This window comes from Halichoeres trimaculatus, unplaced genomic scaffold (assembly GCF_033239565.1).
Source record: "Halichoeres trimaculatus isolate MK-OKI-2021-1 unplaced genomic scaffold, fHalTri1.1 fHalTri1_scaffold_15, whole genome shotgun sequence".
Classification (NCBI taxonomy): Eukaryota; Metazoa; Chordata; class Actinopteri; order Labriformes; family Labridae; genus Halichoeres; species Halichoeres trimaculatus.
The window spans coordinates 15,661,666-15,676,827 of NW_027437193.1; the positions used below are offsets into that span (position 1 = coordinate 15,661,666).

A 15,162-nucleotide genomic window follows, 5' to 3' on the forward strand; every position below is an offset into this window, starting at 1 on the left:
ATAGTCCTTCAGCCAGGACACTCTTTGAGGTTGATTGAACCAAACACAGCAGACATACGGTCAAGAGAGACAGGTTCACTGTTGATCCTAAGGTCCTGGATGCATCCGATGAAGGATGATGAGACAGGGAGCGTTTGGTGCATCAACATCTCTGCAGCAGAAAGGTAACATGGACATTACACATAGATACAGGCATAGTTCCACCTTTTAATATATATTTTTGAGATTATGAACAGATTTTATGCAACAGACTGAATAACAGGGATTTCAAGTCATTTTACCCTAAGTTTATCAAGTTATGTAATATATGTAAACACTTGTGGATCAATTTTAGAATGTTATAACATTTTTCTTGTTATAAGAGTGTTTATATAACCTGAACTTGTACACAAGCTCAGCACATAAGTTTTGCTTAAGATGACCACAGTATCACTGACAGGTTCAAACATTACTGATGCGTCAGTACAGTTAAATACAAGTGGATTCATTTTCAGATGAACAGATCAACACTCACCAGGAATGCCACCCACATACAAGGAGTTTTTGGTCAGAGTTGTCATAGACGATGGTGGTCCAATCTTGTAGTTGTCTACTGTGTCCACATGCAGCTGCACAACATTTTTCCGCTGGATCACTGGAACACACATGGATGGAGAGTTATTGTAAAAGGAAGGAGGAAGTTGTATAATGGCAGCCATGTCAGTTAATCTCAGATGATGTCCTTCAAAATATTTTTTCGTGTGTGTTTTACCTGAAATTTTATGGAACGCTCCATCACATAAGGAGGCTTTTGGCTTCACTGTCACCATGAATTCCCCCTTTCCATTGTTTACTCGTGCAACTACCTATCAGTGGAAATGCATTCAAACACAATGCCTTTCATTTTTTGTACCAAAAAAAAGTGTTGAAACAGTTTACAAGCCAAAAAAAGAATAATGTGGTAAGAAAAAGACAGTGGCTGTATGCCAGGCTTTACCTCCCCTCTGAGCATATACACAGTGAGATAGTGATTCAGTGCAGGCCCCTGCTGACTCCTGCTGGAATCACCAACATGCAGCAGAAGTCCGGTCAGACTCCGTGGACGAATGTTAAACAGAAGTTCAAAGCTGGAGCCCACAACATAGGAGTCATCTGAAACACAGAAAAGATCAAGATTATTATTATTTTCCTGTAATCAACACCTGTGTGTCAGCTGTGTGTATCAAACAATGAGGACTTATCCATTACTAGGCGTCGCCCTGTTGGCTGTGGCTGCCTTTTGCAGTAGCTTTCTCTTCTTCGTCCGTTTCTTGTAATCTTTTCGTCTCTTTTTCGTCATCTTTTTATTTTGGAGTAGATAATCACTTTGTATGGCTCATTTGTTGGTCATGGACACCAAACTTTTTGTGGCTTCAGCGATATTTTTACTACTTTTTCTCCTGTGTTTGTCTGGAGATCCTACATATAACCATCGCTGCAATGTTTACATGTGAACTCAGCTGTTAGCAGCCTGTAGCATGTCAGTGCTAACTGGTGTAAGGCCTGATGTCTTCCCGCAAGGTGAGGAAAAGGAGGTTTGGATGATGTGCTGGTTCTCAAGTGTGAGCTAGGCTAGACAACATGGACCTGTCCTTCCGTCCATCATTATTGAAAACAAAAGATCTATATATAGAGGGCAGAGTAGCATCATGCTATTCACAGACATGGCTAACGGAGCTAACATCAGACACCAACGCCACATTGGAAAAGCTTCACCTGCTGTGAGCAGACAGGATCTAGGAGACAGAGATGGTGCATGACTGAAGAAGCTCAGTCCTGGACCCTGTGGAGGTGGAGGCTGGCTGAACTGGAGAATGATGGACAAGCTGTCATCATCTATTTTTTATGGACCTTTTTGCACTTTCTATACACTTTCTTACTTTTGTTTTCTTGATTGCTGCTGTGACTTCAATTTTGTTGTACTTGTTACAATGACAATAAAGTTCTATTTTATTGTAAAAAAGTTATTTTTAACCACCTTGAACTTTTCTGATATGTTGGTTAAACTAAGTATTAAGTAAAAAAAATAGTTTCAACAGCATGCTCAAAAGGAGACAAATTATGTGGATTCCAGATGGTTCCATCAGAGAGATGTACTTACTGATAATCACATGTGCTCCATTCCCTGAGAAATAAGCTCCTCTTTGTGTCTGTCCCTCGAAGCAGGGACCAGCACCGCTGTTTGTGGTTGGATTCAACATTGGCGCTCCATTCATTTTGAAACCACGGATACAGCCTGAAACACTCTGCTTTGGAAGGGCCTTGGACTGGAAGTATAAACAACACATCAACAACAAGAAAAATCAAACTCTTAAAGAATTAAGAGTTTCAGGAGGGAAAAACAGTTGGTGTGTGTGAACTTGCTGTTGTACCTTTAGCTCTTTGTGGAGGGACTCAGGTGCACTGCCCAGGTACACAGGAGACACAAACTGCTGCATGGAAGTCAACTCACTGTTTGTCAGCTGACCATCCTGAGCTTTGATCCCATCTACTACCAAACGAAACTTCTTTCTCTCCAGGCTGAATATGATCTAGAAGTAGAATATTGAAAAAATAGGAAAACAGCTTGAGTCTATAAGCAGATTTAAAATGTTAAATATGATGGTTGTCTGTATGAATGCACTAACCGAGTGCCATTTTCCATCATTGTACTTCTCCCTATTAAAGATCTCCCTCTGTTTCCCAACAGACAGTCTAATCCTGCCTTTGGACATGTATAGAGCTAGGTGAGAGCGCCCTCCTCTGGTTGCAGCAAAGAACAAGAGGCCTTCAGGGGACCGGGTCCTGATATCCAGAGAGAAGTGAGGTCTGGAGAGGGAAACCCAAAATTTTTAGTGCCTTGATTCTTGAAGTGGCAGACTGCAGTGAGCACATTTTTGGTGTAAATTGTAAAACTGTACGAGGAGGTTAGAGTTTTCTCACCTGGGTTGCAGGACTTGTAGGGGCAGGCTGTAGCTCATGCTGCCAACGGGGCCGCCCAGACGATAGGCATGTTTAACCAGGGCTGGTGGCGCACACTCAGATACACTCTCATTTATCACCGGCATTTTACCATCCTACAGTATAATCATAAACATGAAGCCATTATGATCACAGTCAAACCATTGTTCTCTGAAATGACTGTAGTCTTCACTGGGACTTCAATCTGGCAATAAAAAAGATGGGAGGTTACATCCATGCAAGGTGGTTGTAGCAACAGGGTTCCACATATAGGGGGTGAAATAGATGATTATCTAGACTGAGTATGAATGACTGAACATTTGAGTTGTGAATGAGACCATAAAAGACATTTTTTGTCATTATTATCAAGAAAAAATGAGAATAAAAAAAACCTACTCTCTCAAAGCCACTTCTAAACTCAATGAGTGATAACTTGAGATGTGGAGACCCACTAAACTTTTCAAAATTGCAAAGCCCACAGGTCAAGTTTTATGCTTCATTATATGGAATAAATAATATTTATCAAATTCCATCATCTACTGATGTTATCAACAATGCTGCTGTTTATGGGAGCTAGAAACACAGCAGCATGTCTCTCAAAGAATTGAAATAAAAGCATTTCATTGGTACAGTTGCATAGCTGAGAGCAGCTGAGTGATTATGATGTATCATGGTCTTAATTAATGATGAGTCAGTGTTAATTTTGTAATGCAGCATGAAAATTACAGTTTTGTTAGGACTCAGTTAGATGAGATACAGTTTTTTTACTCCCTCCCATCAAACGGTTGTTTATTGTCTTGGCCTGTTTGGAGCAGTGAAAGTTTCTGAGTTGTGCTTGTTACACTGTTGGGTAAATCATGCAGGAAAGTGGTTTCTCACATGATCAGAGTGAATCGGTCTGGCAAACATGAGAGGAGAGGAGAAAATGTGTTGCAGGGGTGAAAAATAATAAGACTACAAAGATACTTTATACCACAAAAAAACACAAGCTAAGATAAGGGTCTGATTACTTTGAAATATCACATGCCAATACAGTGGTAAGATATTTCATTAAATAATAAATGGAACCCCCTGAATCTTGAATGAGCATCACAAATGTTTTAATTCTGGTCTGTTTCACTGTGAGGACAGTCTACACAGTGGTGGTTAATGCACATGTATGAAGTCATGCAGAGCTTGACAGTTAATGATTCAGTGATGTCTGTTGATCTCATACAGTGTGACGTTCTCAATCAAATTCATAAGAAGTTATTATCATGCAAGATCAACAGTGAGTGAAAAACTATGAGATCATGCTTCTAAATCACACAGTGGTTGGTGAACAGAAAAAGCTTAAATGCCCTTTTTGTTTGACTACATAACTGAACTTGTAGTTTAGTCATTCTCAACCATGATGCTTTCATGGTGGATCAGAGGTTTCATGTGGAGTTTAGAGAGAAGTCTGATAAATTTACGATAGAAACTAGCCTGTAGCCTCAAATTACAAACAAGGTTTAAATGTGTACTTTAAAATAACTCATAGAGCTGTTCTTAGCCTTAAAAGTCAATCAGAAAACCTATAATCACATCCACACAACTTAACAATGCTAGACAATGTGCCAGAAAACATTGAAAATTAAGTAACAATTAACTTTTTTCTGTTTATTTGACGTTAACTCTAAGGTTAGTCAAAGTGAAGCTGCTGTTTCTGTCAATGTGTAAACATGCATGAGTGTAAAAATGTGGATTATGGAGTTATATGAAAGAAAGAAACAAGACGAGCTGATTTTGAAGGTTGTTAGTAGATTTTAAATAAAGTAGACAATGATACAACACATTTTACAATTTTCATAATTATTGTGAATGTTCATGCATCCTTGTTTTATTGAAGTACACTGCAGGTGGATGAGCTCGTAATAACCAATATGACATTGTCACTTGTTCAGATCAATATTAGACATTCTTGTCAGCATCAGCAGGTCTGAAGGCCCCTCTTTTCTTCATCTCTGGAAATATAAGGCGGCAAAACAGAATGTAAACAATGTTAACATGAGAAAACACTAAAACAATAAATAATTTTTCTTCATAAAAAAAAGAGTTATAAAGTGGTTTCAGTAAATAGCATCAAAACATATAGATTATTTTGACTTACTGGTCGTGAGTGGACTCATTCAGCAACTCACCAAGTTCAAAGTGTACATGCTAATGAGATCAGTCTTTACAATTTAAAGAAAAAAGTACAACCCAAGGAGAACATGTTTATTTTTTATCTAAGAGTCTGTCATCTTCTGCTTTTTTTAACAAATATTGGGAGTGCTGGAAAATAATGTTCTCTTATAGGTAAAGTTAGTTTTGTCATGTAAAACAGTCGCTCACCTTCCTAAAAGTGCCATCCAGCATTAGCTGAATAGGAATGTCAGCAGAACAAACATCCAGTAAGACGTCTCCAGTGGATTCAAAGTAGCTGAAATCCTCAGGGCTGAACAGATTTTCTGGCCTGGAAACACAACAGATAAAAAGTATGATGAATCTCAAAGCTTCAGAGGCGTTTATAGGCTGTATCCTGAACCGTGCCATTCAATCTAAGGTCACATTACCTTCTTGTGTAAAGGTTGGACACGCAACCTTCGAACTTCTCTTTTCCCAGGATGACAGTGCCACTTGAGGTGCCACTGATAGTAGTGTCGCCGGTCTGTTCTGTACCCTCATCTTTATCATCAATCATCAACATGGTTCTGTTTGAAAACCAAGAAGACATTTTTTATACAAAAGCTTATGTATCACTACATTTTTTGTTTGTTTTATTCTATCATTGCATGTTCTGAGATATTTGTGTGAATTTCGTACCTTCCTTCTTTCTTGGTTACAGTCAAATAATGCCACTTATCATCGTTGTATTTGTTGTTTGATTTCCAGATTTTGCCATTGAAAATCAAAACCACATGGCCGTCTTGCAATGACAGATTAATGCCATGAGCCTAGAAAACAGAAAAAAGAATTGATTGAAAACTTAAGCTGCAGTCTCATACAAATCCAACCTTAAAGGTCAAGGTTCAAACGTGTGGCAGTGGCAGAGGTTGAGAAAACCCAAAAGAAAGCCAAAGAACAACATATGCTTTCAGAGAAAGTTTAGTAACTGACCGGCTGTTTGTCCTGCAGGATGAGACCCTGGTTCTGGTTGCTCTTAAATCCCAGGGAGATACTGACATCCTCAGCCAGATTGAAGCCTGCGAGGTCAGCTGACAGTGTGCTCCCCAAGCTGAACTCTGCTTTACGGGTAACCTGGACATAAAAACAGACATCACAAATCAGTACGGTCTGGAAGAGGTAAAAGATGCACGTAGTTTTAAGAGCTCTGAGATGAAAGCGTTAACTTCCTACCAGTGGTTTCTTGGGACAACCTTTGCTGACGCCCAATTGCTCCACAGCTGAAACAACATTGCCGTTCTGCTTCACATTCTTCATGCATCCTTTGAACGGCTGGATGGTGATTTTATTTCTGCAAGAGATAAAACAGAAATAAATCATTCAAGAAAAAAAATCAGAATACACAATCATGGCAAGGTAAAGGTGGGAAACCTCATACTTTTCTCTCATGTCTCGCGGAGCCCCACCAAGGTAGTATTCTTTGATTTCATTTACAGGGAATGTGATCGGTGCTTCAAGCTCTATACCCGAACCCTTTCGGACCTTTACATCCACTGGAGTCTTAATGATCATGATGGATTCTTCTCCATTTGTCTGTACACGGGGTAGAAAAGCAACATGCAAGTTAATCAATCAGTACTCATATCAAAATGTTATATGTTGAAGAAAACAGTTACCAGAAACTGAAATATTTACTTACAGGGAAAATTTTGGTGGGCCCTTTTACTGGTTCTTTGAGCAAATTACTGTTTACAACAAACCTGCCCCTCTCAATTGTCACTGTGAAGTATTTGTCCTGTGTAAAAGAGGAAGTAAAGTTATCAGATGTTAGCTAAAATCCACAGAGTTTTGTTAAAGATCCAACAGAATGTGGGATAAAATGTGAAAAAACAAAAAGTAATTTACCTCATTTCCTACGTATAAGAGAAGACCATTTTCTGATCGGGAATTCAGGGTTAAACTGAAATAGAGGACACCTCTTTCTAGTTCAACAACCCCTTTGCTGAACCCAGTGCCTTCGTAGTATTCTGAATCCACTGGAGGTACATATCTGGATGCAGAATACAAACAAGTTAACATGCTGCTACAGAAAAGGCATCACAGTTAAAAAATATCCAGCATAGTTACTTTTAACTGTAATCACAGAAGGTTGTGCCGTACCTCTTGCATGGTGTCTTCAAATTGATCTGCTCTGCGTTCTTGAAGTTATAGAGACTGACCACTTTGTCGTTGAAGGAGGTGAGCTCAATGCAACCCTTGTAGTTGGGGTAACTAAGAGCATCTGGTGGCTGAAGAGATGCAGAGAAGTATTAGGAAAACCATTTCAGTCAAAAACACCAGAAACCAAAGTGCTTCATCAGGGATACTTTCGCAGACATTATAGAAAAACTGTTTTAACAGGATAAAAAGACACAATTTCCCACTATCAAACTCATCTTATTAAATGTATTCTTGTGTTACAATTCCAACTTTGTATCTCTTAAGTTTGTGCTTCTGGTGGTTCTAACAATTAATTTTATCAATGAGGTTTGGATAAACTTAGAAAGAAAGACAGAAAGAAAGAAAGAAAGAAAGAAAGACAGAAAGAAAGAAAGAAAGAAAGAAAGAAAGAAAGAAAGAAAGAAAGAAAGAAAGAAAGAAAGAAAGAAAGAAAGAAAGAAAGAAGTATATAGTTATTACAGCTTCTCAGCCATCATGCTGCTTACAGTAAAGTCCTTGGGATAACCTCCAATATAGAAAACAACATCTTCAGTGGTGAGGTCCAGAAGATTCTCTTTCTGTTGTCCTTGATTGCTGGCCTCGATCTTTGAGTCAGGGTCGGTTGAGGGGCCGTCTCTGGTGAGGATCACCTGTGCATCTTGGTACATTCTGAATGAGTGGAAAAAATATTGATTTAAAAAATGTTCAAACAAAAAAAGAAAAGAAGAAATTGAGGAAGCTTTTTATCACATCTTAACAGTCACAACCATTTAACTACACTGTCAGTTTACCTGTGTAGATCCACTTTGTCAAACTTGGCTGGCTCATCAGAGGACATGGTGATGTAGCTCGACTTCATCTCATACGACACACCATTGAGCTTGTACACAGTGTACAGTACGTTGTTTCTCAGAGCCATCCCAATGTAGTTCTTAGAAGACTAAAAGACATTGCTGATTAGCACCTTGAGCACAGTTTAAATACTTTAACCCTCATAATGAAACATTGTGATCATTGTGAGTAACTTACATCTTTATTTCCGAGGTACATCACAAACATGTCTGCTTTACTGGCCTGTCGGCGCCTCCGCCCATCTCCTCTGCCTTCAGGTCTCTGCAGGGACAGAGTCATGGAGGTGTAAGCCTTAAGGTCCTCCAGGTCCTTTGGTGGACGCAGCTCTACATGGCCTTCACCCGTAAACTTCATCGGGACCGCGACCTGGAAAAGAAACATCAAAAAAGAAAATATAAGCTACAGTCAAAGAAAATGTTTTTGGTTTTTATATGGGCTATAACTTTTTTATCAGAGTGAGACCTCACCCTGTTTGCAGCGTCTCTGGCTTGTTCAATGAGTTCTTTGATCTTGTTGATGTTGTCAGTTATACTGCTGATTGGTGAAAACTGTGAGGTCAGGTTCTCTACCTCGGTGATCTTATCATTCAAGGTTGGGATGGTTTTCAAAAGGTCCTTCACTGTAGGCACATCATAATGTTATGTTACATTACACAACGTAAAAAGTGTGTAACATTTTCAACTTTTAATCTGAACTTTTAAAGAGCAAAACACATTTTTCAGTTATGAAATAAAAATGACATTACCTGTCTTGTCCACATCATCCAACACACCACCCAGGTTGGACCCACCAGTGGGGAGGTTGATCTTGTTAATTTCATCCTTGATGTCGTTCAGTCTGTTCAGAGTGTCACTGTTTGTCTTGTTGGCGTCTGCTGTTGTCCTCTTAGCATCATCAATTATACCAGATATGTCATCTAAAATTTCAGGAAAGACATAATGAAGAAGAAATCATGAGAAAAGTGAACTGTGTGAATAAATTTAGGTACAATCAATGAAACAGTCATGCTAATCCTGTCATATCTTTATGAGCTCTACCTCTCTTGACGTTGTCTAGTTGGTTCTCAACAGCTTGCAGGTCGTTCTGAAGAGCTTTCTTCTTCTTGTCAGCTTCGTCAAGGCGGTTCTTCAGGTCAGTGAGATCACCTGCAACATCTAAAATAAAAAAAAAAACAGCACAAGAATGAGTGACTGACTTCCTGGGTTATCATGAAAAATTGATAGATCAGATGAAGAAACGCACCTTTGAGGTCAGTATCTGCCTCTTTTGCATTTTCCAACAGCCCGTCGCCCACGCGTTTCAAGTTTTTGGCTCTCTCTGTCAGTTTCTTGTTTTTGACATTCTTAAGGAAGAAAAAAAAATTTAATTGAAGCAATTTTTGAAAAGATATTTAGATAGATATTCATCTGCATTTGTAGTCATGTAAAGCATTCCCTAAGGCTTTTACAGAAACTATAATATATCAGTTTAGTGGCTTACGTTCAAAGCGTCGTCTGCTGCATCTTTGGCCTCATTAGCTGCAGCCTCAGCAGCATTGATGGCATCTGCAATGTTCTTGTAGGCATCAATAGCGTCTTTGGCATTACGCACCTCAGGTCGCCCACTTGCATCCTTCACAGCACTAAAAATTTACAACAATAAATAAAATAAACCCAAGATGCACACAAACCTCAAGCTTCAAGTGTTACAAATCTTAAAACCTGAGCACATCTTCTCCATCACAGAATTCAGTTGAGGTCTTGTGTCTTTTTTGTGTGTGCAAAAAACTTACTCCTCAAGGTCCTTTGCTTGTTTGGCCAGTGTTTTAGCGTAGTCTTCAGCCCTCTCAACAAGGGGCTCCTGATTTGCTGCTTTGGCTATTTCATTCACCTTCTTGGTCAGGTCTGTTTTGGCGCCATCCAGCTGTGCTGCTAGCTGTTCGTACTCCTGCACAGCAGAAGAACAGGGGGAAGGGTGCAAGTTATTCAACAGTAGGAAATGCCTTTTATATCACGTTAGAGCACAAATGCAAAAACTCTGATCATTATCTAAGTGGATGACATGTTAGGACCTGATGCCTTCTGTTGTAAGATCAGAGATGAGGGCACTGACTGAAACAACTACAAGAATTTGAATGTATCCTTATAAATGCAGAGGACATGTGCGATAAACGTGTAGTAAACAGATTAAAGAGCTTACTGTTTTGCTGTCCGACAGCGTTTTCACCAAATCTTCTGTTTTCTGCAGCTCATCTTCTGCCAAGTTCATTTGGTCCTCCACAGTCTTCTTCTCCTTTTTTAAGTCCTCGATGCGTTTCTTTAGAGAAAGAGCACATAAATCAATGCAGTACAGCTTTGAGTATTTTCTTACAATTTTTTTTGTTTTGTTTTTACAGCTGGTTAAAACTTCAAACTGTGGATTTACCTGCAGATCTTTAAGTGCCTGAGCACTCAGTCCGTTCTGTGTGTTGGCTTTATTCACCAAGTCCGAAGCCTCCTTTAGAGCCTCATCCAGATCCTTCAGCTTGTCCTCATAACCTTTCAGAAGGTCCCGAATCTTCTCTGCTGCAGCCTCATTCTGGTCGCACTGCTTACTCACATTATCTTTGATGTAGTCGAGCACTAGAGACAGAACAAAACAAATCAGAAAAGAACAGGTTTATGAAAACATCTTAAAATAACTGTTTTTGTTTGTGTGGGGACTCAGCAGAGATATCAAAGAATCATACGTTTCTTAGCCTCCTCTTTTTCTTTGTCTGCAGCTGTCTTCTGTGGAGTGAAGTTCCTTTTCTCCATTTCATCAACCATACGCTGGGCATCCTCCAGCATTTTAGCCAGGTTATCATTAGGCACTGAATCACCGCTGTTGTTTTCCTTAAGTTGGTCCATAAGAGCTTTGATAACAGAAAAAGAAAACCTCAGTTAAAGAAGTTCATAGGCTGAGACTGTCAACAATACAGTCCACAACAGAAAACTCTGGGAGCTTGGATGATGGTGAAAAAATGTCACCATATCATTACTGCTGCTAAATCAGAATTTCCCTTCACCTTTGATTTTCTTCAGCATGCTTTGGATTTCTGAGTCTAGTTCTTTGGCTTTCTTGTGGGTTTTCTCAACCTCTGCCACTGCCTTGTCAGCATCGACAGCCTTTTTATCCGCCTGAATGACATAAATACACATATTTACAATCATTTTTGACATTTCATTGTTGGAAGCAGATGTAAATTGTTTCCCTCTACCTTGTCTTTGAGGGAGCTGATGTCATCTGAGAGAGTACTGGTGTCGTCTTCCAGCTGGGTGACTTTGTTCTTTTCAGAGTTGATGGTGGAGCTGTATTTGTTGACGAGTATCTACAGAAAGAGCAGAAACAGAGATGTTAAAAAGCTGCTTACTTAAACACATCCTCTCTTTTAGTGTGAGGCTGTACAGGTAAGGAATCAACAGGTGATTACCTTGGTGTCTGCAACGGCCTTTTCCAGCTTCTTCAGCCTGTCCTGAGAGGACGAACTTGCAGAGGCGTTGTCCATCTGCACCTTGATCCTCACCAGCTCATCATCCAGCTTCTCCAAATCGTGAATCAAAGTCTGGGCGCAGTTATCACACTCTGTAATGTAGACGAAGAATGGAGTCAGCAAAGGATCACACCTGATTCATTGTCATTTGCATTTTGTGGTGAAAAACAGTCAACTCTTTATAACTCACCTTGACAGTGCTCATCTGTATTTGTGTCTCCTGGCTCCAGCGTGTTCTTGCAAACTGAAGGAACATAAAATTATAAAATTATCAAGGCGAGGACAATGTGTAATGACTATATCTTTACAGCTTCTGTTTTACAAGCCTTTCACATTAAGAGTCCACAAACTAACCTCCAGTCCTGTGGTCACAGTTGTTACCATTGCCATTGCAGTTACAAGGTTTACAACTTCCTGCAATCATCAGAGGGTCTCCATAATAACCAGGCGCACATCTACGAAGAAGAGAAAAGACAAATAAGTGAATTTAACTCACATTTTTCCAAAATTAATCGTTCCCACAGAGTGTCTCAGGATCATTTCTCTCTATAATCACACTTACCTCTCACATCTAGCTCCAGTGTAGCCCACTGAGCATACACACTGAATGTCTCCAAGCATCTCTCTGCATCCCACTGCAAAACTACAAATTGAAAGACACATCATAAGTTATTTCGTTAACTTAATCAGAATACTACACAGAGATTTGATTGTTTTTTCTTACTTGTTCGTAGGCACACTGAATGGGCAGGGGCAAATTTTGCACGTCTTCTGAGCTGCGTTTCCATAATAACCGTCTTTGCAACGGTCACATCGGTCACCGGCTGTGTTGTACTGACAGTTCTGAAATCAGAAAAGTATAAATCAAAACACATGAACAGCTTTTAACAAACAAGCTGCAACCTAAAGCAGGTTTGTAAACACGTGAGAGAGGAGATGAGACCTCAATCAATCAATGAAAGAGTGTTTATGCTCTGTGAAAAGACAAAGTTCACAGCTGATTGTGTCCGTTTGGCTTTGAGCTGCTGGGGTGTGTGTCTGCGGGCTCTGCTCTTACAGGCCCGGTCTTGAGTGTCTTGCATAACAAAAAAAAAAACAAAAGATACGGCTGAGATTTTGAAAAGTGTAAAGTCCCATCCTCCTTTGAAGAAAAACAATGACAGAAAAAGTCCCTCAATGGAAAAACCAGGAACCCATATCGAATAAATATTAAAGCTGTGAGATATTCCCTGAAGATAAGAGGTCTAGACTTTGGCTGAATCCCTGCAGTTAAAAGTGATTGATATGTGTTGAGGGATGAGTGTGTTTCTTACCAGACACCTCCCTGTTTTGTCTTCACACTCATCAGCCAGACCGTTACACTTGCAGGGCACACAGTTGCCAAGGTAAGGCCCACTGTTGTCTCTGTAATAACCTGGAGCACATTTCTGAAAAAGAGAGACACAGAAATAAAAAGGTGAGATCAAACCACCTAAAGTAACTGATACTGGTCAAACTCATTTATTGGGGTACATTACTGTGGGATAACAACTGCATATATATGACAATAACAATGAAACTTAGATTAAGACATTTACTGAATAAATGATCATGCAATAATTCATAAGTTTCTGAAAATTTAAACATATACACATAAAAAAGGACAGGAGTCTGAAATAAGAATTGAGTCGTATAGTTTTGTGATAAGAAATATGGTATGGTATGGTATGGTATGGTATGGTATGGTATGGTATGGTATGGTATGGTATGGTATGGTATGGTATGGTATGGTATGGTATGTTATGGCTTTATCCATCATTTATCCTCAAAGCAAAGAAATTACACCAAGTAATGGTAACTAAATGCCTCATAAATCTCTGACTGCTTCCAGTTGTTATCCTCTTAGGCTACATAATATCCCATTGTTAATCATTTACAAGTTTGTTACACAAGTTCAATAGACAGTTCAGCAGAATCTGTTTTTACTTTGCTTAACCATTAAAGTATCTCCAAAGATTTTACTGCCATTCAAAAAGAAAAGCCTACATTTCTCACCTTCTTGTGTTTGTTTTGTAATATTACAGTTATCACACAGCAATGAGCTTGATCTGGGTTTTGTTTTCTTGAAAAAGTAGTGCCAAAAAGCTAAAGTGTGCCCTTTGCTTTCTGAGATAGCAGCTCAGAACACACATCAGTAAGAGTGAGAGCTGCGTGAAAACGCACAGACTTTTTTTTACCTGAATCTGAGAACCGGCTGCACTGTCCCTCAAAGAGGGATACTGAATCCTCTGTCCACTGCCGTTTGCCGAGGGGTATCGTACATCCTGGGTACCCTGGTCGTTCACTGATGGATACTCTAGCCTCTGAGTTCCCTGATCATGAAGTGAAGGATACAGTATCCTCTGAGCCCATCTGTCGTGATGTCGGGTGAAGCGGGGTCGCTCCCCTCTATGGTAGGCCCTGTGGCCTGCGCAGCTAAGTCCAATCAAAGTCCAACAAAGCAGGGTTTGGAATAAAACCCCTCTATTCCGCCGTTTATCCATGCGCGTATCAAACATTCCTGTCGTTAAGTCTGTGTGAAACAATGCTCTGCTCTCCCCCTGCCTCAGCCTCTTAAACACACACGCTCACAGTCAGAGAGGACACGCCCCACATCCCACCTGAGTCAGTCTACCAGATCAGCATGAGCATACGCAGGGGCACAAGTACACACACGCAAGTGTTTACATGCCCACACACACGCACGTGTACACACACACACACTGCATCACATACGAGAAAGCGCTTGGACACATTTAGACAGTCAGATGTGGGTGCACCCAGAAGCAGGTACACACAGGAATAAATATGCTGTGTGTGTTCTTTACAAGCTGTGGGGTGTGGTGGCGAAGACACACCTTGAAAAGCAGGTAAAAAATGAAAAAGTGTGTTTAAACTTAATCAATCTGTGTCACTATGTGAAAAAAGTGTGTGTTGTCTGTTACTGTTTTTGTGTAAGCTTATGTGACTGAGAGGGAAGTCAGACATCCTCAGACAACAAACTCATACCTGAATCATGCTCCTGAAACACTCAACAGACAGAGCTGGGTGTGTCAGGTGCACACGCACACACACACACACACACACACACTGGAGGTGAACTCACTAAAGTGAACACCCTCAGGTTTATGAGCAACAATGTGTTGCCAACTGCCACACCCCATGTGTTAAGGCGCGGCACCTTGTCATACCACCTCTAGGCACATAAAGTGAACTTCCTCTAAACACTCCCTACCAGACTATGGCTCTCTCTTAAACACACACACACACGCGCACATGCACGGACACACAAACAGGTACATAATCACACCTATGGCGACAGGACTCAGACAAAAAGAAAACATTTCATCCGTTTTCTCTCCACTAATAAACGCTCCCTGTCTCATTAAAAACCACCTCTAAATTAGCGGTTTCTCTATTCACATTTTTAATCAGCTTTCGTGGTCAAAACGGCTGCAATCATGTGTGTACAAATCAGATTTGAGAAGCAAAAACACACTAAGTCAAGTCAGCACCAT

General features: G+C 40.1%; 1 protein-coding gene across 1 annotated transcript in view; it reads right to left on the bottom strand.

The window, feature by feature from the left end:
• Nucleotides 1-8: 8 nt before the first annotated feature.
• The window catches only part of LOC141804502 (laminin subunit alpha-3-like), a 63,907-nt gene continuing 48,753 nt past the window's right edge, over nt 9-15,162 (bottom strand). Inside the window, exons 41-77 of the mRNA XM_074688962.1 lie at nt 12,940-13,053; nt 12,351-12,469; nt 12,189-12,269; nt 11,981-12,081; nt 11,817-11,870; nt 11,567-11,718; nt 11,354-11,464; nt 11,162-11,273; nt 10,844-11,008; nt 10,540-10,736; nt 10,315-10,431; nt 9,908-10,062; nt 9,616-9,757; nt 9,379-9,478; nt 9,174-9,290; nt 8,882-9,052; nt 8,604-8,755; nt 8,314-8,502; nt 8,076-8,224; nt 7,791-7,953; nt 7,246-7,373; nt 6,991-7,135; nt 6,785-6,880; nt 6,524-6,678; nt 6,319-6,436; nt 6,079-6,219; nt 5,785-5,915; nt 5,535-5,672; nt 5,314-5,434; nt 2,941-3,074; nt 2,646-2,826; nt 2,391-2,549; nt 2,120-2,285; nt 977-1,131; nt 752-845; nt 515-634; nt 9-151 (exon numbers count right to left, since the gene is read on the bottom strand). Of these exons, the coding sequence (XP_074545063.1) occupies nt 9-151; nt 515-634; nt 752-845; nt 977-1,131; nt 2,120-2,285; nt 2,391-2,549; nt 2,646-2,826; nt 2,941-3,074; nt 5,314-5,434; nt 5,535-5,672; nt 5,785-5,915; nt 6,079-6,219; nt 6,319-6,436; nt 6,524-6,678; nt 6,785-6,880; nt 6,991-7,135; nt 7,246-7,373; nt 7,791-7,953; nt 8,076-8,224; nt 8,314-8,502; nt 8,604-8,755; nt 8,882-9,052; nt 9,174-9,290; nt 9,379-9,478; nt 9,616-9,757; nt 9,908-10,062; nt 10,315-10,431; nt 10,540-10,736; nt 10,844-11,008; nt 11,162-11,273; nt 11,354-11,464; nt 11,567-11,718; nt 11,817-11,870; nt 11,981-12,081; nt 12,189-12,269; nt 12,351-12,469; nt 12,940-13,053 (4,986 nt within the window). The remainder of the gene's footprint in view (nt 152-514; nt 635-751; nt 846-976; nt 1,132-2,119; nt 2,286-2,390; nt 2,550-2,645; nt 2,827-2,940; nt 3,075-5,313; nt 5,435-5,534; nt 5,673-5,784; nt 5,916-6,078; nt 6,220-6,318; nt 6,437-6,523; nt 6,679-6,784; nt 6,881-6,990; nt 7,136-7,245; nt 7,374-7,790; nt 7,954-8,075; nt 8,225-8,313; nt 8,503-8,603; nt 8,756-8,881; nt 9,053-9,173; nt 9,291-9,378; nt 9,479-9,615; nt 9,758-9,907; nt 10,063-10,314; nt 10,432-10,539; nt 10,737-10,843; nt 11,009-11,161; nt 11,274-11,353; nt 11,465-11,566; nt 11,719-11,816; nt 11,871-11,980; nt 12,082-12,188; nt 12,270-12,350; nt 12,470-12,939; nt 13,054-15,162) is intronic.